Source organism: Haliotis asinina, chromosome 16 (assembly GCF_037392515.1).
Source record: "Haliotis asinina isolate JCU_RB_2024 chromosome 16, JCU_Hal_asi_v2, whole genome shotgun sequence".
Taxonomy (NCBI): domain Eukaryota; kingdom Metazoa; phylum Mollusca; class Gastropoda; order Lepetellida; family Haliotidae; genus Haliotis; species Haliotis asinina.
The window spans coordinates 22,840,372-22,862,586 of NC_090295.1; the positions used below are offsets into that span (position 1 = coordinate 22,840,372).

At 39.5% G+C, this 22,215-nt stretch overlaps 2 protein-coding genes across 2 annotated transcripts in view; one reads left to right on the forward strand and one right to left on the reverse strand.

Annotated features, from left to right (window-relative positions):
• Positions 1-869: 869 nt before the first annotated feature.
• On the reverse strand, positions 870-9,113 carry LOC137267863 (7SK snRNA methylphosphate capping enzyme-like). The gene is made up of 4 exons (XM_067802300.1): positions 7,340-9,113; positions 6,618-6,836; positions 4,576-4,699; positions 870-3,023 (listed from the first exon to the last, which is right to left on the reverse strand). The coding sequence occupies exons 1-4, from the start codon at positions 8,720-8,722 to the stop codon at positions 2,602-2,604; spliced, it is 2,148 nt and encodes a 715-aa protein (XP_067658401.1). The 5' UTR covers positions 8,723-9,113; the 3' UTR covers positions 870-2,601.
• Positions 9,114-14,564: 5,451 nt separating this feature from the next.
• Positions 14,565-22,215, forward strand: part of LOC137268050 (PC4 and SFRS1-interacting protein-like) — a 28,212-nt gene continuing 20,561 nt past the window's right edge. The window contains exons 1-6 of the mRNA XM_067802552.1: positions 14,565-14,752; positions 15,681-15,755; positions 16,858-16,934; positions 17,151-17,219; positions 17,536-17,662; positions 19,157-19,313. Of these exons, the coding sequence (XP_067658653.1) occupies positions 15,716-15,755; positions 16,858-16,934; positions 17,151-17,219; positions 17,536-17,662; positions 19,157-19,313 (470 nt within the window). The 5' untranslated portion in view covers positions 14,565-14,752; positions 15,681-15,715. The remainder of the gene's footprint in view (positions 14,753-15,680; positions 15,756-16,857; positions 16,935-17,150; positions 17,220-17,535; positions 17,663-19,156; positions 19,314-22,215) is intronic.

Here is a 22,215-nt window from a genome sequence, read left to right on the forward strand (position 1 = left end):
GGCTGTTGAGTTCTGCGACAAAACTACCGTATTTCTTCTAATCTTTGTTCAACGGACTTTGCGCGTTTTAGAGGCCCACAACTTACTTATTGCACGTACTAGATGGATGCATCGTAGGAGGATTCCGACGCTTACACATATTTTTTGTCTCGGTCTCCTGGTAATAGTGCCCCTTGACTTCAACAGGCTTGGCAGATGCAACACTGGGTCCGACAGTGGAATTCAGTCACCAAGATCTGCAACCGCCTTTCACAGACCTCACAGGACTGTTATATCTTTTGTAGTCGCTCTGCGACTTTGAGATTTAAGAACTGGAAAGTGCACATGAAGCTGAATAGCATTGGATTTCCCCAGTTTATAGCCCTAAGTAATGCTTTAATGGCCAGTTCATATCTGAGTAGGTCAACGTTAAAATCGTGGATAATGTCTTAGAAAATTGGAGGAAAGAAATAGCAAGGCAAACAAACAAATCCAGTAACTGTAACAATGAACTGCGCTTTTGTTGTATTTTTAAATCATCTTTTTCCCAGAAATCTTCCAAGGAGACGCTTACAATGAAGCTGCAAAAGAAATAGTTTTGCTGGCCAGTCGAGGCTAGTTATGCTCAAAGTTAACAGACAATATAATAATTCACTTGGCCGAAATTTGAATGTAGAAAATAAGCAAAATACCATCAAAAACAAATAAGAAACCATAAGAAATATTTCGTTTAGGTTCAAATAGGTCGCTAATATGATTAACATTTTTATCAGACCATAGTCTTACACGAATTAGAAGTATAACAACTCAACATGTCGGAGAAATGACCCTCCGAAAATTCACAAACCAGTCATGCGAATGTCTCTGGAAATTGCAACATAACACAGACACCAGTGAAATCTTTAATAGGCTGGTACACTAAAATGACAATGTGGATGGACTGTGACCTTCACACCCTAGGAGCATTGAACTCTGATCACGTTCTCAACCCTCTGATGTTGATGTTGCATTGGTGACTGGCACTGTAACTTCACTTTCTCTACAGCTTCCACATGACCAAAACATGAAGCCCAATGTAAAATTTAACATGTCAGTGAAAGCGCTCATAAAATCATCATAATAGCCACTGAGAGGCCGAGTCCATTCCACAAAGAGCTCATAATGCTAAGGTGTGCATATACTTTAACACACTTACATTCTCTTTATGAAACGGGCCCTTGGACAGTGTTCTAGTTTTGAGATTGGGAATTAGATCTATCTGAAAAGAATGCCTTATGTTTTGCAGCTCTCAGATGTTTAAAATAATAACTTTGGTGAAACCCTGAGCATGAGAGTTGTGCTGAATAAACAGGTCACAGTGGACCAGATTCATAATCACTACTAAACCTCAAGGAAAAGACAAAATTACTGGGCTTCAAACAGCCATCAGTATTTGACTGATTATTAGTGCATCTTTACACTGCTATACCTCACACCTGATAACCTATAAAAGTCCAGGTAAGAATTGCTATTCAAGAACACACACTTGTTTATGAGGCATGCAGCAGGATTTGGTGGTCAGTTTCCAAAATCCTTTAAGATGTCAATCACTGGATTGTCTGGTCCAGACAATTATATACTGACCACTGTCATACTGCAGAATAATAATCTGATATTGTAGAAAAACAAGGCTGACAAAATGATGTCAGGAAAAGATTTGTGTATTTGCTCATTATATACAGTCAACAGTCAGTATGACGGAACATATCAAAGTTACAAAGCATTAGTACCATCAACAGTCAAACTGGCCGATTGTTATCACTCGAGCCAAGTACCAGACAATACTCAGCACAGTGCAGAACAGATTAATTGTGTAAACAAATACTACACAGAACATTTCTTAAGGAAGCTGAATGCAGAACTAGACTAATTAGAGGTCCTTACTTCTTCACTAATGAACAAAACACCAATACTTATGGTATTACTGGGGTCATGATGCACTGATGGAAGCAAAATACAATCTTGACATGATCACTGAACTGTTGCAAACTTGTATAAATCCTTTATAGGAGAGCTCAAAAATATTTTGTCACAGGCGGAATTAACTGTTTTACAAAGAACCAACATACTTAATCAAAGATATGTTTCAGCACATTTATTAAGGTGTATCTAAACTGGTGTTTAGACAACTTGAAAGCTTTGTCCAAAGACATAAAAAACCTCCATAACAAGAAAAAAATAACAGCCAAAAACAAAATATGAGGGCAAGAGAATCTGGGGTCTTGATAATAGCCTTGTTTAGCTTAATTGTGAGGAGAGTATGAATGACTAACACCTGAAGTCAAGAGCTGGCTTGCCAGGAGCATATCCATGATTTTGGAGAAGGTGTGCACTAATTCATGAAGTCCAAGTTAGGGAAATGCTCCTCAGAGAAAATTTGCTCACATCTGGTAACATGCCTCAGCCAAGTAGTCAAGGTGGTCACATTCAATGATGTGTACAAATTATCTCTGCATTGTTCTGAAGTCTTTCATGTACCTGATAATTATAATCATAGCAAGCAGCATGATGCGCAGTAAGTAAAAAAATGCCTCCACTGTCTGAGTATTTATCAGCTCTGCGAGTACAGTGTATTCTCATGATCTATGAGGCAGTGTAATTGTGGTTACTCTCTTCACACATTGTCACATCCATCTGACCACTGGCGGAGGTCAACAGATCCTCACTCCTTTGACCACTGGTTGAGTCCGACATTCCAGCGCTCTGTCCTGACTCCAATCGAACTGGACTAGCTGCCTTGCTCTTCTCACTTGGTGTATCTAGGCTGTCTGCAACCTGGGGGGATGGGGGGATACTATGTTCAGACTCCAGTTGAACTGGACTAGCTGCCTTGCTCTTCTCACTTGTTGTATCCTGACTGTCTGCAACTTGGGGGGATGCCACAGACTGCAGTGTTGGGGCCAACACATGGTTCCTGCCAGTCTGGCTATTTTCATCAATGTCTGTATAAGGAGTGTTTCCTGACGTGTCAGCTTTGGTGTACAGCTGGAGAGGTCGACGGAACCCTGAAGAAATTATTTTTTTCATGTGAATGAAAGATAAACATTAACAAATATTGCTTTCAAGAATAGTGATAACCTATAGTGACAGCCAAAAACATTGTTTGAAATACCACAAGATAATTAAGTGAGTAAATGGATTTGAACCCTGGTCTTCAGCATGATGATATAGGGTTAAGATGGCTATTTCATGAAACTGGCCACTAAAAGAAGGCTTGTGCTTGTTACCATCCTTTAGAAAGTGTGTATGCAACAAGTGTTGGCAAATGTCTGACTAACGCAAGCATCTATGTTGTCATGGTACTTCCCCTCATGTGTAGTAAACTTTCTATAATGTCAACAAGCACTGAGTGTAGATATCATCTTCAAAAGATCTGAGATTATTAGTCAACATTTCAAACCACAACATGTCTACCTTACCACAATAACTAAGTGATAGAACATGCAATATTAAGTTGAATCCCTGTTTTAATCCCAAGGGAGTTGGTTTTCTGTCACCTGGAACAGTATTACAGTAAAATCATAGTGGGTGAACATAACTTGGAGGGAAATCTGGAAGGAATCCTGGCCTCAGATATTACTACCTTGATGAAATTCGATGAAAATTCCCATGGAGCTTAATGCTTAGATTGGAACCCCAAATCACAAGTTTCTGGTGTATCCATGAGATCTAATCCACACACAGTGTACAAGACATACAGATTTTGAGTACTGCATCAGCTACATGCCCAACTGAACTTAACAGTAATGTATCAGAGAAATAAACAGCACATCTGATGCGTTAGTACTTCAGTCTGGATTTTTAGTGAATGTTGCAAATTAACACCTTAAATACCAAAATGTGTGCCAATGCAGTTGAGTCTTTTCACATTCATGGTAACCATGGTACAGAAGACATGTGGATTATATAAATGTTGTGCCCATGAGTATGCTGTAGCATTAAACAAAAAGGTGCCACTGCACATTTTTCAGTGTGAATGATACTTGCCTGAAGCATTGATGGGGTGGTGAAGGGGAGATAATTTGAAAGAAGCCATCAATTCTTCCCAAAGTCATCCACATAGAGACATAATTCTTAACAGGTAGACTTAAAAGAAACAGATTCCCATATGGCTGAGATATCAGGGGTGGCGTCTAATCTTCTTTATCAAGCCATATTTACCTTGAGTGAAATGGGTTCAATTCTGTACACACACTATCTTTGTTCGCACTGACTACAGCATTAATATAAACAAGATATGCTTTGATATTTGGTGTGCACTGAAAATGTTGGACATTTACAATCGATTCCCACCATGTTTGATTGAAGCTTACGCAGGCAATCAGCATTATTCCAGCTATATGGCAGGGGTCTGTACGTAATTGAGCCTGTACCATATAATCCAGTGATCAATAGCATGAGCATAGATCAAATTGGGATATGATAAAATGTGGAAAACAAGACAACAAGCTTGATCACCCAATGCCACCGGTTGACTTTTAAGTCGCATGACAAGCATGGGTTGCTGAAGACCAATTCTAATCCAGCCTTCATGGGTCTGATGATCAGGTGATTTACCTTTTGATTTGTTGAAAGGCACTCCAATGACTTCACACTTGGAAAATCCAACCTCTTTCAAAAGATAGTTTGGAAAGTTCTCGGGTCTCAGCTTTATGTTCTGATAATTCTTGAAGATTGTTTCCTGAAATAAGAAAACATGTTATAACATGTATTATTTTCATTTCAGCGTAAAATATATACAGTGGAAAATGTCTTAAAACCTCTTCAACTCCGAAGTGTTCTACTTATACTGAGTTCTTCAACTTGGAAAATAGTAAAGTCTACACTGAGCCACAGGACTGAACCCCAAATCTTCTTACACTTCAATATGCCTCCTCAGATAAAATTTGATATCTTATTTGGGCTGTGAGAATCACTGAAAATGATGACACTTCCCCATACAAACAAGATCAGACTGGGTGAATTAGAATCTTGCAACTCAAAATTGCTTCTTTCATCATGCCAGTTTAAAGGGGCACTGATGTTTCTCGCCAATGATACAATTACGAAATCAAACTGCAAGCTGGTCACCCGATCCCTCAACACGGGAACGTCACCAGTGGGACATTAACATGGGTGGATGCCCATCACGTTATTTGTCATCATTCACTCGCTAGTCAGTTAATGAATTTATAACAGGTATAAGTAGTGGTAACACCATCAGATTACCCAACGAAGACTCCCATTGGGCATTTCTCCTGTCTGGGTTAAACACTCAAATGATGAATCAAGGTCTGATGTGGCACATGTAATACATGTTATGTAATTTGTGCATGTAAGTGCAGCAAGAGGAATTATCAGCTGAGTTACAAAGACAAACATCGATCAAAGGATTAACCAATAACACGCTGATTTATTAATTACTTTTATCTTCCACAGCCGATTTGTCAAAAGGTAGTGTCGATTTACTATTCTATATTGAATACAACATGTTGCAAAGTGCCTGTGTAAGAATAACACCCTTCCTGCTAATGATTAACAACCAATCTGTTGACTGATCGCTCATTATTGGTTAACTAAATTACTTAGAATGGCGTACACCATACAACTGGTTGCCAGGTGTGCTATCTTGGGTGACCAATGAGACTACACACCAATGTGAAAAACCTGAAACGATGGATCACTTTTTCGCATAATAGACTGTTGAAAGAATCATGACACAGAGCAGGATTATCTACCACCTGCAGACGAATGGCATATCGTACTTTTATGTGGACACAGACGGACATATTTCTGAGTGAGGTAATAGCCTGACATTGCTATAGCCTTAGTCTATTTTAAATTCAAAGTTTGCATTTTGCTTTAATTCATTTGTTGTAGCATTCAACAGAATGTATATGACAGATAACATACACTAGGTGTGTGAAATATGATTCCCGTTTGGCAATCTATACAATATTTAGATACTACAGTCATGTCATGTCATGTTATAAATCCACCATAAGAACAAGCAGATCATGTGCTTCTTTTCTAATGAAGTTTTAAAATGCACACACAAATGATAATAAACTAATTAGGATTATGAGACAAAATATAAAGATGTACATTTACCTTGTTATTTTTCAGTTCTATTAGTTTTTACCACTGACCGATCATAAGAAGTGTTTTAATTTCCTTTCATAATAGTGAAGTAAAAGTAACTTTTGTTGATCAGTCGAAACTTTCAATAGCGCATTTGGGTGGTGCAGAAGAAGTTACAAACCAGTAACACATTCTGGGATATCATCCAGGCACTCATGGGAAAAGTACAATAACAAAAGCAACAACCCGTCCATGGAAATTGATCTGCATCAGTGCCTCTTTAATCTGTACCATTTACCAGAATTGTACATTTTCAAATACCCTTCTGAAGGCAATTTCAAAGTTTGAAATTTTCATGTTTCTTAGCAACATGATGATGGTCTGTAAGTAACTGAACTAGTGATTGATACTGTGAGCAATGCCATCCATGAATTAACATAGTCAACAAGCATATACTACCATTATTTTCACGATTATTATTACTAACAAGTCATTATTATTACTATTTTCAAAATGATTATGGTGATTGTTATCCTTACATTCAACTTCTTCCTCTTCTTGTAGGAAGCCCATGCTTGCGGTTCTAGGATGAGTTTGCCTCCAGGTCTGAGTAGCTTGAATATTCTTTTGAATGCACGCTTCAATCCATCATCGCCCCAGTTGAGATGAATCCATTTTGTGATGCTGAGAGCTAGGACCAGATCATATTCTTCTTCCTGGAACTCCAGCATCTCATCACTTTCAAGCACTATGTTTCCCTGTAAAAGAAATTACACTGTTATTCCACTTGTTAAGTGCAAATTTTACAAAAGGAATTTGTATTCATATGAACTATGAAAATATATTATTTTGCTTAAGTAGTCAAAATCGCAATCTTCCATGACCATCTCTGTGCACAAAAGAACAAAGGGCACTGAGATTGCTGAGATTTAGAGGTTTGTTGTTTATTGCACTCGGCAATATTCCAGCAACAAGATCAGACAATCCAATGATCAACAGCAAGAGCAATAATCCCTGCAATTGGGTTATGATGACGTGTCAACCAAGTCATCAAGTCTGACCACCCGATCATGTTACTTGCCTCTCACAACAGGCATGGATTTCTCAGATTGCGAGGGAATTTCAGATTTTAAGCTGGTTTTTTATATCACTGAGATTAATGCGTAAAATCTTGCAGAGTAAGTCAGTGAAACCGTGATCAAAGTATATCACATGAAAATGAATACACGGTTATTGTCAGCACAAGAAAACTGCAGCATACCTGCATGAACATCAGGTTATTTGGAAACTGTGGAAATTCATGTCCCTTTCCGAGTGGAGGAGCTGCCATTGGGCCATAGTTCACCGAGCTTGATGTTGCAAACTTTGTTGTGTCAGCTGAACAGGAAGCCAAATAGTAGCGGATGTTCTTCCTGGCGATTTTGATCAGATTTGCATCAATGTCCATACCAATGATCTTTCTCGGATGATAATCTCTGGCGATGGCTAAAGTCAAATGCCCTACATTGCAACCAATGTCCAACACATCCTTTGTCTCAAACCACTCCGATTCAAAATTGATCATCCTGTGATCTTGTTCTGCACTTGGATTCCTGTAGCCATAGTACCTATTGTAATTGCCATAGATAAATTTGGGATTTTTTGCAAACTTCACCGGGCTTTTTGTTTTAGAAAAACTAGAACTTTTTTGGTTGCTGAACTGTCTTTTGGTCTTTTTCGGTGGTGTAAGCTTAGGTTCAGGGCTACTTGTACAGAATAATGCTCTAGATGCATCAAAAGTTGTCTCAGAAATATTACAGGATTCACTAATGGTCTTCCTCCTCCTACGGAGTTTTGGTGATGCTTGGGGGATGACTGGGGATACTATCTTATTGCTGCATTTGTTGGTATTAGCACTCTGAACATCAAGAGTCAGTTCACCACTCGACAATTCATCGCAAATATCGTGACTGGTGTCAATGTCTATTTTCAACGCCTCTAAAAGATCCCTCTTCTTCTCCCCTGGTCCCTCTTTCAACAATGGAGTAGATGTGGAGTGAGATGTACTTTCTTTACGCTTATGTCTGTAACTTCTTTTCCTCTTCTTGCATATTCTACTCATAAACGAATCATCATCAGCATTTAAATTCAATGGGTCTGTGATGTTTGGTGGAATAACGACTTCAACTTTCTGTCGATGTGATGGTGTGGGTATGGGTGAAGAAACAGGTGTTGATTCATTCAAGACTTTTCCTTCTTCATCATGATATAAACTGTTCAGATTGAGAGGATCATTTATATTCCCTCCTAAAAGAAACTTTGTTGGTAAAGTCATCTTTTTACCAGTAACCTTTGCATCCATAAGGAATTTTCTTTTCTTCATGAATGAAATGTGAGATCCTTGAGCAGTTTCACCAAGCTTCTGAGGCATTGAATAACGCCTTTTCCTGTACTGAATTTCTTTCGGCTTGTCTGCCCTGGAAAACGAATTCCTGTGCTGTTTTTCTCCATTTTTATCTTGAAAAGACACATCTTTACCAACTTTATTCTTCGACTCTTTCTGTAACTTCTCGTCGCTGCTATCTCCTGGTTTTAATCGTTCTCCACATTGGAATCCTTCGATTTTAAACTGTGACTTTGTCGGGGTTTTGACTTCCACGCTCATTTTGGCTATAAATGTTTCCTCTTGTGTACAGCTATCACACTGTCACATCCCCACTGTCTGGAAATACTGCTTATGACATATGCTGGAAACCTCTCAGCTGTTTTTAACAGACGACGCAATGACGATACATGTCTAGCGCCCCCTGGCGGACCTAGTGCGTGTCGACATCGTACAAACGTAAATAAACAATACACCTTCAAAAGTAATATTACAGCTGCGTGTGGAAAGGGGCTCGGTGACGTAGCAAACGAAACGTCCTTAAACACCATATATCGCCGATTATGCAGTCCTGTCGGCCAAATTGTAGGCGAACAACTTCTCCCCCTCGCACCTGCTTGGAACACACAATGCCCAACGCGCATGCGCAAGAGTTATAATACAGACACATACTATTTTCCTCACAAATAATTTCTTTATCAACAAACATTCCAGCTATTTTCCGTGCAACACAGTGGTTTGGGTGAAATTCGCTAGTGGCGACATGCCAAAACAGAATGCAACTCTTTGCCAGTACGTAGTTTACCTATCATGTCAGGTAGTTTACCCACCATGTCAGTAGTGCTACGATTCCTACGTATAATGGTTTAATCTTTGCTTTTTGTAAAATAGAAGTCTCAGTTCATCAGCACCAACTGATTTGAAACGGTATACATGCAATGATGAAGCATCGGTTTGACAGAATGTTTGGTGAGAAGGTGTTTTATTACCTACAGGTTGTGATTATCCAAATGCATAATTACTGAAAAATATTGCTTTATAAAGATACCGCAGATATTTCGTGTTTATAAATCAGACTGAGGAAGTCGATGATTTAGTACTATTTTTTGTTCACATCCTTAGATATCTGGTATTATAAAGCATACATGTTGCGATTTAAAAGGGACACAAATCGGAGGAAACTTGACCAACAAACGTTTCATCAAGGAAAATAGAAACAATCCTGGTTTGATTATGATTAAACTTGAATGAAAGGTTGTTCGTCTGCTGCTTACAGAATTCATATATTACGTCACATGATGATAAAATGATAGGCTAATTTTGATACACAGACACCAGTGTGTCGGTATGTGTGTGTGTGTGTGTGTGTGTGTGTGTGAGAGAGAGAGAGAGAGAGAGAGAGAGAGAGAGAGAGAAACCGTGTTTGTGTGTCTGTCGGTGTGTGTGAGAGAGATCTCGAATGTGTGCATGTGTGTGTGAGAGAGCGTGTTAGTGTGTGTGAGAGAGTGTGTGTGTGAGAGAGAGAGGGAGAGAGTGTGTGTGTGTGTGTGCGTGCGCGCGCGTTACTCTCCCCTACCTGTTAAGTTACAGTAAGCTTATCACTGATGTAAGGATTATGGTCGATCAAAAATGAAAAACGTTCAGCATGTTTCAGGCCTCTTGAATATTAAATTATCACACATACCCCTTCTCTCCCTCTGTGTGCGTGTGAGGGCGCGCGCGCGTGCGTGCGTACGGGTGTGTGTGCCTCCGACAGCAAAAGAGTTTGTACAATGAGTGAAGCCCATTTTCGGATGACTCCCGGACTCATTAACTCATTCAAATAATTCCAGGACTCTAAAATTTTACATGTAAGTACACTCACTCTTGGATGTACCTGTGTGTGTGTGTGCCTGTATATACTGTGACTGGAAAGGGGAACGTACGTACAAACGTATGTCCCCCCAACACCATGTCACGTGCTCATTCCATGCATACGTCGTGCATACGTGACCTGAGTATCAAGGATAACGTACATCTCGCCTGTACACATTCTAACAGGCTGTCCTTGCCCAACAGGCCTACACAACAGCGTTCCCTGTGATTGTGCACTCATTTCTGGCAGCCATGTACTATAAGCAACACGTACAATACTAACAAACTGAAGTACAACAACATCGGTTTATAAAAATATATATTCAAGTGTTCATATTTTCTTAACATCCTGCCCTCATGAGCACACATATACAACTGTACTGTGTATCACTGCGGGCACGTCAAAGGGTGTACCTGTCCGTACGACAGCGGTTTGCCGGGGTCAAGACTTCAAGTCATGGAGACTATTATTAGACATTTTCCTATCGTGCATGCTGCATTGTCTCACAGTTCCTGAAGCACATCATTTTCGCTGCTGCCTAGCCCTCCTGGCTAAAGCCCATAATGAAGCAGGTCTAGATTAACCAGGTCCAGAATACATGTATACCCCAATTCACTGGGATCCTTTTCAATTTCAAAGAGTCTATTTGTTACTTTGAGATTCGTGTTAGAAGTGGTCTTCAATTACCCATGCTTGTCGTAAGAGGTGACTAACATGTTACCCATGAGAGGTGACTAACATGTTACCCATGAGAGGTGACTAACATGTTACCCATGAGAGGTGACTAACAGGATCGTGTGGCCAGGCTCGCTGACTTGGCTGACATGGGTCAACATATGTCTCAACAAGCAACACACAAACGGAGAAAACAATACATCCGACACAAATTAAGTCGCTTTCACACTTTAACGTATACCAACTGCGTAGATCGATGCTCGTGCTGTTGGTCATCGGATTATCTGATCCAGACTCTTTTTACGGAGTTAAACAACATCCAACCAACCAACCAACCAAGTAAAACTATGGATAATCACCAACTGAATTCTCATGAGGCAAAACAATAATTTGGTTGAAAGATGCTTCGTCAAAAATTCGTACAAATCTATTTACGGTCTCTCCTTTCTGATCACTATAATATGATGTCTCTAGACCTGAAAACATTTCAAGTGTCATCGCCTCAAATAGCTGTAAAACTGCTGTTGTGGCGTTAAAAAATGCTCACTCATTCTTCATTTCCAAAGAATGTCATTTTCTAATATCAGTAACAAGATTTGGAAATATCAAAACATTGTGAACATGTGCCTGAAATAATCTAAGGATGGACAAGAAATCGACTTCTTATGTTGCATGGGATGATTCATGGGGGTGGAGGCGTGTGGGAGACGGGGGGAGGGGGGAGGGTCTGCCGATGTGTTGGTAATCATACACTGTACGTGCACGTTTGCGTGTGCATGTGCATGTGCATGTGCATAGGTATCTGTACGTTGTTAATGCACTGTTAATGTTGTCAGAACGGTTTGTCAGAACCAGAAATTCAAGTCAGTGTATGTGGTAGCGAGAACTGTTCACGTCGCATGGGTATACAGGACATATCCCACAACGAGATATGTTCCCGAGCCGGACTGCTGGTCACGGCCTGTACAATATAGGGTGGGACAGCATTGTGCCTAAAGCGTTCGATCGTCACCCTGAAGCGCTGGGGTTGATTCTCCGCTTGGGTGCAGTGTGTGAAGCCAATTTCTGTTGTTCTTCGCTTGTTGATACTGCGGGAATATTGCTGAACTCTAAACGACTATACTAGGTACATAAAGAAACTGTGCATACAAAATTTAGAATCTAAATTTATCACACCTGTGTAGAAACATAAGGATTTAAAAATTAGTGACATGTGTCCAACATGCATGCATATGCCACGTTCCGTGACGTCAGTGGTTTCATCCTTGGGACGAGCAATACGTTGTTGCACGTGCATTCCGGTAAAGGGAAACAGAGCAAATGAATGCCACGTAATACTGTCAGTTTGGAAAGGTGAACTCCTGCCCTTGCGATCGTTCCAAAATAATTAACGGCTATTGAACGCATAGTATGCCAAGGCTAACGACTGCAGAACGTCCTGATGCCATTGGGATGTTCCGTTGGGGAATGTCTCAACGACAAGTGGCTGCATGTTGCCACTGTCACTGGTGCACCATTTCTGCACATTTGAGACACTACCAGAACGGATAAGGGTGACCCACCTTCCCCAAAGGTTTCAGACTGTAGTGATGACTGCCCGGACCATCCCAGGACGTCACAATATTCACCCCAACACAGTTCGACAACGTTTGCGTCATCACGGGATCAGACCATGACGTCCCGCCATACGACCTATCCTGACACATAGTCAACGGCGAGCTCGTCGAATGTGGTGCCGAAATCATGTCCGCAGACCCTTGTTTTGGTGGAGAAATGTTTTCAGAGATGAGTCTAGGTTTAACATTTCCAATAGTGATGGACGCCAACGTGCATATAGACGAGTGGGGGAGCATTGTGCACAGGGCTGTGTCTTGGAGAGGAATCGCTTTGGTGGTGGTTTCGTGATCATTTGGGGTGGAATAACAGCACGTCAAAGAACTCATTTGGTGATTGTTCAGAGCAACTTAACTGGTGTGGGCTACAAGGATCACATTCTTCGAAATGTGGCAATTCCTTTCCTGCAACGTCATGGCTCTGGTTTATCACTCCAACAGTGGAATGGAATTCTTGCAACATCACAAAGTTTACTCACTGCCTTGGCCTGCAAATTCACCGGATCTCTCCACGATAGAACATGTTTGGGACGAGATGGATCGACGTCTACGCCGTCTTGCTCATCCGCCAGATAACGCCCTTGACCTTGCAACAGAATTTGAGACAATTTGGCGTGACATCACACAAGCCTTCCTTGCACGTTTGATAGACTCTATGCGTAGTCGATGCACTGTTGTTCTCAATGCCGATGGTGGACATACCCGTTATTGAGCTTCTGACATGGTCGTTTGACCCGTCCCGCTTGTGGACTCGCGACGTCATTGTCATTGACTTTTCAACTGAAATTCTCCAGACCTTTTAGGTCTCATGATCCCTCGATTAAAGTGTACATGTACCCATGAAATTGTTATCGTACTTATCAACTGGGATTACATTTTGACAATTCACAGTTTCTTTATAAGGCTAGTATATAAACTGACTCCCTCGCGCTTCGTGTATAACTCGTTCATAAAAACAAATGAGAGGTGTGGAAGTTTACGTAGTTGTGTGTGTGTGTGTGTGTGTGTGTGAGAGAGAGAGAGAGAGAGAGAGAGAGAGAGAGAGAGAGAGAGAGAGAGAGACTGACACTGGTACAGTTATGCACTATATTTCAAGCATTGAAAGCACATATTGATGCGGGTAATTAACCTATTGTGGGTATAGGGACCGTAAGTTTACTTCGTTTTGGATTGAGCTGAAAATATAGTGTAACTACACGGGCAACATCTATATATTCACGGGTATTAATAATATACTCAGGTCAGTCATGGATGGAGATTTCTCGAATCTTTTATTGGTATGTTATTTTTAAATATAACTGTGAAATGTACAAACCAAGAAAAGAGTTGCATTACATAATGCAAAACAAGGCATTAGTGGTTCAGAGAATAGTTTCATGTTCCGTGCATTATGGGAAGGGTATAAACCGGAAGTTTTGATATCGTCTGTTTTTATGTTGGATTTGCAATCTGTCAGAGGTGGCATTGAAAACTAAAATAGCGTTGGCAGAAGTTTTAAAAATGCATGTATATGCGTGAGATAATTTCATGTATGTATTCTTTTGCGTGCTCTGACAATGCTCCTGATTTTCATGTCGATCGAACGTGAGTTTGACCTAGATAGTACTAAAGTAGGCCATTCCAGTGTCATTCAAGTGGCGGGAGAATATGAACACTATTGATCAGCTGTACGTTCGGAACATAAATGCAGATTTCTGTTTCGGAAACTTAAACATACTTCGTTTGAGAATTCATTGCAGTTTTAGATGAGCGTTGGGTGAACATCGGAAGGGCCAGTATAGGCCCTTAACCCAACTCCTTGTGTTGTATACGGGCTGTCTGTTGTCGCGGCTTTTGTGAAATTTGAAAACATTGGCATTGCAGAAACACTACAGTACATAAACGAAATGCGTAAAATAAATCCATCGCTCCTACAAAAGTAATTTATTTCATTGGAATGCCATGACTGTAATCGTAGAAATATTAAAATTCATCTTTGCAGTGACTTCTGGAACATTTTGAAACAAGTATAACCCCTACCGCTATTACTTGTTGCACAAATCAAACCTTCCTTGGTCAAGAGTAATCCTACGACAACTACAAGATCATTTGCATATTTTCTGTCCTAAAACTGCAACAGGAAGTGACGTAATTTGCAACTTAATTCTGCACACGGCAACAAACTGCTTGGTACGTACATGTTAAGGCACCAAAATTCCTTTTGTTACATTATTGTTTCCGTGCGTCGAAATGTAGCTATATATAAAATCGAGATGTTTTGGTTAAAAACTTGATGATGATATTAATCTTAATGAAATACCTGAATAATTGTTAATTTTAAAACTCTTTAGTTTCGTTATATGTTTGACACCATAATGACAGCGTCCGAAACTAGTAGAGCGTGATATTTAAAAAAAATAGTGATAGGAATAGAGGGTTGCTTCAATTGCAGAGATCCTGTTGAGCGATTTTGTGGCACATTATTTGCAACAGAAATGAAGTTTTAAACACCAATCAACTGAAATTAGATATAAATGACAGTAGAGGTCCATACTCCCGACATTGAAACATAACCGCGATAATAGAAGGTCGCATGATAATAGTTTTACATGCTTGCATCTTTTATATATACTAGCTGGAGGGTGAAAGTAATTTTCTTCACACGTAGCATCTTTTGTTTGTCCATTTGAAAGGTTTCCGATTTATGCGCCAGCCTACGCACCTCTTTAAAAAAAACAAACAAACAAAAAAACATCCAATACACACCCGACACACAAACATAAACCATGAAACAAATTTTTAAAAATGGACCAAACATATACCAAACACCCTGCCTTAATTAGGTTTTACATACCATTCCTGCCAAACATTCATGCTTCGTGTGAAATCAAATGTTGGAAAACATAGATGACATTTTTTTTAACAAATAACATTTATGCAGATGACTTTTGGCATATGAGCTTTATGCCTGATTTCACCTCTAAAATTAACTCCAATTTACATGTTTTGATTAATACTGACTTCACAGTTGAATTCTATCATGTCGCAGTTTATCCATGGCAGCAATATGATTTTGCTATGATTCACAATGTCTATAGCCAGATTTTGTTTGATTCAGACAGACTTATCTGAGTGCAAGCAATTTTATGAACAATGGAGACAGGGAAGAAAAAGGCTAAGCAGTCTTTTTCAGGTTTGTACTTTGCTATCACATTAGTTATGTGACATGATATATGCAACAGAAATCAGTTATGTGGACTCTTTAGAAATGTACTCCATAGAATTACATCTTTGAGTGGTATTGACATGACGATTCAAGTAACATGGGTCCAAATAAGTCCTCAAATCTGCACGATATCATTCAGACTGTGTTTGAAATGTTTATTTTGGTATTTGTGATATTTGCTTTCACTCCCTTGGATATGGTCCCACAAAACAGGTCAATTTGAGCTTGTAGACTCAAACATGTAGCATTTAGTGTACTGTACTGTAGTTTTGCAATTTCTGATTTGTCTGAAAACATTCCTTGAAATTGTATAAGTACTTATGTCCATTAATTACTTTTCTTGAAATGGTTAAATTCTTAGTTGAATTTGCCATAGGGGACCATTCATAATGTATGTGTGTGTGTGTGTGTGCGTGTGTGTGTGTGTGAGAGAGAGAGAGAGAGAGAGAGTGAGAGAAAAATAATATATGATGTTTTTAATGGAGAATCTAGTACAGAGAGGCCAACCACTCTGATTTTGGAGGAGTTACTCCAGTTTTCAAACACAAAATCTACACTCCCATTTGTCTATAAAAACCTACGATTTTTAGAAAATACAAGTATGTTGAAGTATATGTGGTTAAGTATGCCCAGAAATAGCATATTTCCAGCAGACTGAATTTATTTTTGTAGGGGAGGCCCTCCCAGACACCCACTGTCAGAAGGGTCACGATCCCCCTCTCATACTCAGCCCTAACTGGCACCTTCAGGGCTCAAGAATTGCTTGAAAGGCATGACTCTACTTTCTTTTGATTCAGGGTTGGCATCTCTGCATGTACATTGTAAATGAATTTTCATAACAATTGCATGCACAAATCTGCTGACAAATCAATCTCTCTCTTTCTCTCTCTTTCTAGCTCTCTATCCTCCTCCTTCCCCCCCCCCCCCACACACACAGACAGACAGACACAGACAGACACACACGACATAATGGATGATTGATCCACCAATAATTTTAATTGGTAATGCACCCAATTTCTTGAAGAGATATTGCAATGAGCATTTTGTGACTTTTAATTAAACTTTTCAGTGCCGTCTGTAAAATGTGATGTCATACCAGGCGACAAAGAGAAGACAGTACCATGTTTTGATAAAAACATCTGTAAGGTAACAAAGTTAAAAATAATTAGTTTTCCATTCATTAAGTTTCCATGAGTTTCTATGATTTCACTGATACAGTAAGAGTTTAGAATAGTTTATCTGTGCACACACTTCGTGTTACCCATAACAGGCTAAGGTATCAGTTGGATGATATATTTTTACCATTCTGCATGTTTCCATTTTATCTTTTTCTGCTGAATGACAGTGTATTTCTGATTGCAGAAAGTTGATGACAAATCCAGAGGGGTAGACAGCATTAATTTGAAACAGAAGAGACTGCAAAAGCAGACCGTAAATTTTTAGTGTTATTTTTTAATAAATACGGTAATGGATGATGACGCTAGATTCTTATTTAAATAATAAATGAAATACACATGTAGACTTTCATTTGTTACAGATAAAGGAAGCAAAATTTCAGTCCTGGACATATTTCACCTGCAAATAATACAGGATCTATGCATGAAATGCTAGAAAACTGTTTGTATCCTAGATGGGACTCAACCTAACAAAAATGGTAGAATCTTTACCTTACTGAACATGTAATCCCAAATATAACATGTCTTGTATCCCCTAATATCTAATGGTTCAAATTATATTTCTGTTGTAGCCTGCAGCAGATGGGGATGTGCCTAAGCCAAGAAAGGTAGTTGGCAAGTCACTGACAGATGATGAATATGATGAAATCTTCATGGCTGTCTTACAGAGTGTCTCCAGTGCAGAGAAAAGAGGAGAAGGTAGTTCCAATAATGGGCATTGCATTAAAGGCAAAATAATGAAGCCAAAAGGCAGTGCAACATATGTCATATTTGGGATTTCACTTTCTTAGTAAAGTACAAATGCTAGTACTTTTTTCGGTTGAGTCCCATCCGGGATTCGAACCCGCACCCTCAGAGTCAGGCACCCGAGGGTGCGGGTTCGAATCCCGGATGGGACTCAACCGAAAAAAGTACTAGCATTCGAACCCGCACCCTCAGAGTCAGGCACCTGAGGGTGCGGGTTCGAATCCCGGATGGGACTCAACCGAAAAAAGTACTAGCATTTGTACTTTACTAAGAAAGTGAAATTCCAAATATGACATATGTTGCATTTGACCACTTTCTAAATGGCATCGTGTAACCAAAAGGCAGTGTAGATTGATAGTAGTCTCCAGGAGTGACACCAGGTCAAAGTTGAAAACAATGGCCAAATGATGATGTAAATTACATGGTTCTACTAAAAAATGACAAATGCAGAATTAATCAGGTTTGATTCATACGATTTGATCATGCATTAAGCGCTATGAGTCAAAGTGGATGTGGGATGCAGCAATATTGCCAAAGGAATGGAATGTTGTCAATTTCAGTACATAGGTGATCCAGGATTCATCCTGATGACAAAAGTTGATGCAATATTCAGTCTAAGTAACACAGATAAAATAATTAGCGCATCACAGACAATGACACCAATAACAACAATTTCTGACATTCATAGACTTTTTACTCATATTTTCATAAATATGTATACATGTATTTATCAACGGTCCATTTAGTAGATCCTTTCTTTTGTCAAATCCATTTTGTAATTAGACAGTATGAAATGGAAGTTGGATCTTGTTGGCTGTGATCAGGAAATCAGTTTAAAATATTTGTGAAGAAACATTTGAGATCCCAGGACTTCATTCTAATAATTTCAAAAGTATTACTGGATGCTGTCAATGTTTTAACCTCTTTTAAACATGCGATTGTGTCTCTTAGCATCTCAGAGGTGGATATTAGGTACTGTACAGATATATTATTATTTAAAAATAGTTCCATGGTTAATGGAAGGATCGAGCACCCACAACTCTTTTGAGACTAAGAATTGGTATAGACAAGAATAGAATTTTTTGTTTTAAGTGTCTTCTAAAAAGGCAGGAAAGTGAATCTGGTGTTAACCAATTTTTGTGACACATGAAGCACTGGCATAGTGCTAACAATCTTTTTTCATGTTTCAAGTATAAAAAGACTAGATCCAAAATTGTTTGTGTTACATTATGAGAAAATGTGATCGATTACTTGGTCATTTGGTCACTACAAACAATCATTGATTGTTTCAGTTCATCAGAACACTACAAACAGTACTTTACTGGTCTTTGAATATTGCCCAGTTGATGCTAGATAACCAACTGATGTGCATATTTTTAAGGAAAATATGGTCAGTCCTGTTATTTGCAAGTAAGAGAAAATGGTGTAGACTTTCAGTTAAATCAGTTTCAGATGACTCTGCTAAAGAGAACCTTATTCAGGAAGAATCTGACAAAGATGAAACAAGTAGTCAGGTGATCGAGGTGATAGTGAAGGTGGAGGAGACTGAGGATCAGAAGGACTTTGACTACATGGAAAATGAAGACATTGACAAATGGGATAAGTATGTAGAAATGATACGAGAGATGAGGCCGACTGATTTTGCTCATCGACAAGACACCAGTACTATAGCCAATTTTTTATTGATCTTTGATTGGGTTTGATTCAACACTGCTGGTATGCCAACTCCAAGTTTAGATGTACTGTTTGATTATTCCGTCAATAATCATTTTCCTATTTGTGTACAGGTCATTTCTTGGTTTAAATCAAGGCACTGATCAAGACCACAGAAACTGTTTGAAATTAATGGTATTCAGTTTGTAGAAATAGGTGATTCACCTTCAAAAGAGTGTTAACAGTACTCTGTTTTTTCACCCCCTGCTGCATCTCAGTCAGGTTTGGTGACCTTTACCTTCATTTCTAGGTCAAAAGGGGACTTTAAACTTTTACCCCTCTCAGCAAGATATCTCAAGAACCATTCACTGGATTTTCTTCATATTCAAATCCAAGCTTATTCTAGGGAGGGCACAAGAACCAGCAGATTTTGGTGACCTTCACGTAATTTTCAAGGTCATGGAGGCACTTTGAAGATTTCAGCATGTTAAGCTGCATGTTAAGTTGTCAACATGTTATCTCAAGATCTGGTCACAGGATTTTCTTATTCATCACCAAGTTTCATTTTTGGAAGGCACATTTCACTTTGTCTTAAACTATTGATTCATTTTCAGTGCTTTTTAAGTTTAATTTGATAATTTATATCACCTTAGCTTGTATGTTGTTTGAAGTGTATGTCATGATGATGGTAATGATTTGTTGATTTAACATGATTTTCTCACATATACCTACTCCACACATGGGTCCTAGGAGGGTGAGAACTGGAAAATATGTTACCTGTTGTCACAGAAACCACAAAAATCTTCCGAGAAGATGTATCGCTATCAATCGTATCATGTCATAATACTCCTCGTACAGTGCCCAGAGTTCAGAAAATGTTCGGTCAGCTGTTTTTGAGATCACCTTGTATAGATTTATTTTACTGACTTTCAATGCATTATTTAAAAAGAAACTTCACATTCTTTCTTCAGGGCACTATAAAAGAACATGGGATGGTAAGATGATTAAATTGTTATTATTTCATTGCTTAGGTCTGTGTGATGTTCCACAGTCAGTTCCATTAGGCTACATCACCGTTCCACAACATGGGTATACAGAATGTCAAGGCACAAGAATATAAATTCGGAATTTCTCAGTTCAATATTGTCTATGGCCACACCGCACATTCACCACTGCCAAACACCATCTCCTCATCGACTGCCTGATGCTTGTGAACATGTGGTTGGGGATTCGGCGCCATTGCTCTTGCACTAAGCGCTAAGTTCCTGCAAGTTCTGAGGTTGGTTCCTAAGACCACAAAGCCTTCTCCCAAGTGCATCCCATACATGCTCTATTGGATTTAAGGTCAGGGGAGCTCGATGACCAGTCCAGGACATCGTTGATTCCAGCGTTTTGAAGGAAAGGCCGTGTCAACATTGCGGTATGCGGCCAAGCATTATCATGTTGGAACTGTAGACTTGGGCCGTGAGCTGCCATAAAAGGAACAAGTTCAGGGGTGAGCACGAGGTCACGGTAAGCAGGAGCTGTGAGGTTTCAACGGATGACCAGAAGTCGGGAATGGTTGTTCCCACAGAAAGCACCCTACACCATGCAATTTCGCCCCCGAAACTGTTGACTTCCTGTATACAACATTGGGCATCCTGTTCACGACATCATCCCCAGACTCTATGCCTGCCATCCGCAAATATGAGAGTGAACCTGGATTCATCGCTAAAGACGACTCAATTCCAGTTTCTCTGGGTCCATCCATGGAGCCGGCAGAAATCTGTCATGTCGGTGACGTAGGATGATTTGATGGTCTTCTGCTCATGACGTCACTCATGGACGACCCGACCTTTGGCGATCAGAAGTGGTGCCAGTTTGTTGTAGACGACCTCTCATACACAGTCCGACGGCTACATCCCATAGCTCTTGCGACGTCAATAACTGATCTTCCTGCTTGCAACATGCCAACAGCACATTCACGTTGCACATTTGACAATTGTGGCATTTCAAGTACTGTTAGAACTGTGGTTTAAAAGTGTTTTTTCTATGCTTGAGGCCAATGCAAACATGTGCAAATGAAGAAAACTTCGATGTGAAAATCATGTGATCGACTGCATGTGCAAAACCTGATTTGGCACTAACATCATTTGTACGACAAATGGATGGGTTTGAGTGGGTTTTGCTACCGTTTATCTAAAGTCGAAAGATAGGGATCCCATTTCGGATACATAGATGTATCATCATAGAAAAATTATTCATTATTTTTAGAAATTACATTTTGTGAAGTTTCTTTTTTGACTCAGTATATTATATACACTGAGTCATTTGCACACTCAAATAACCATTATTATAGCAGTTTTAAGCTTGTGAGAATAGGTTTCACCGATTTTAAAATTCCATTCGAGAGGGAGATGCCTTTTTGTTTACACGTCTGTAGCAGTATACTGATAATTTGTACATTTAACATGGCGGTGACATATATAAGTTGTATCCTTCTCGGAAGGGTAATAAGATATGATGTATACCTATTTGTAGTAGTGTCATTGCTCGCCTACTGGCTCAGGTGACACTGCTGCAAAAAGATGTACACAGTCCACATCGTTTTACCATTGAGAGAAGCACACAACTTATGTTATATGTCTTTCTGTTTCATGTAAGTTCTTCCATGTGTTTACAATTTACGAGACCAACAAAACTGTTGCCTTATCAGTCTGTGACATTTTCCACAAGCATGAGGTTCAGCTGTTCATATAAAACAACAAAATCCAATCCTTGTCAGTGTTCACAAATAGTGTCTGACCCTCTGACAAATCTGGCAGAATTACCAGCGGTCAGATAGAAATCACCAACCTGCCAGCCCCAGTGTC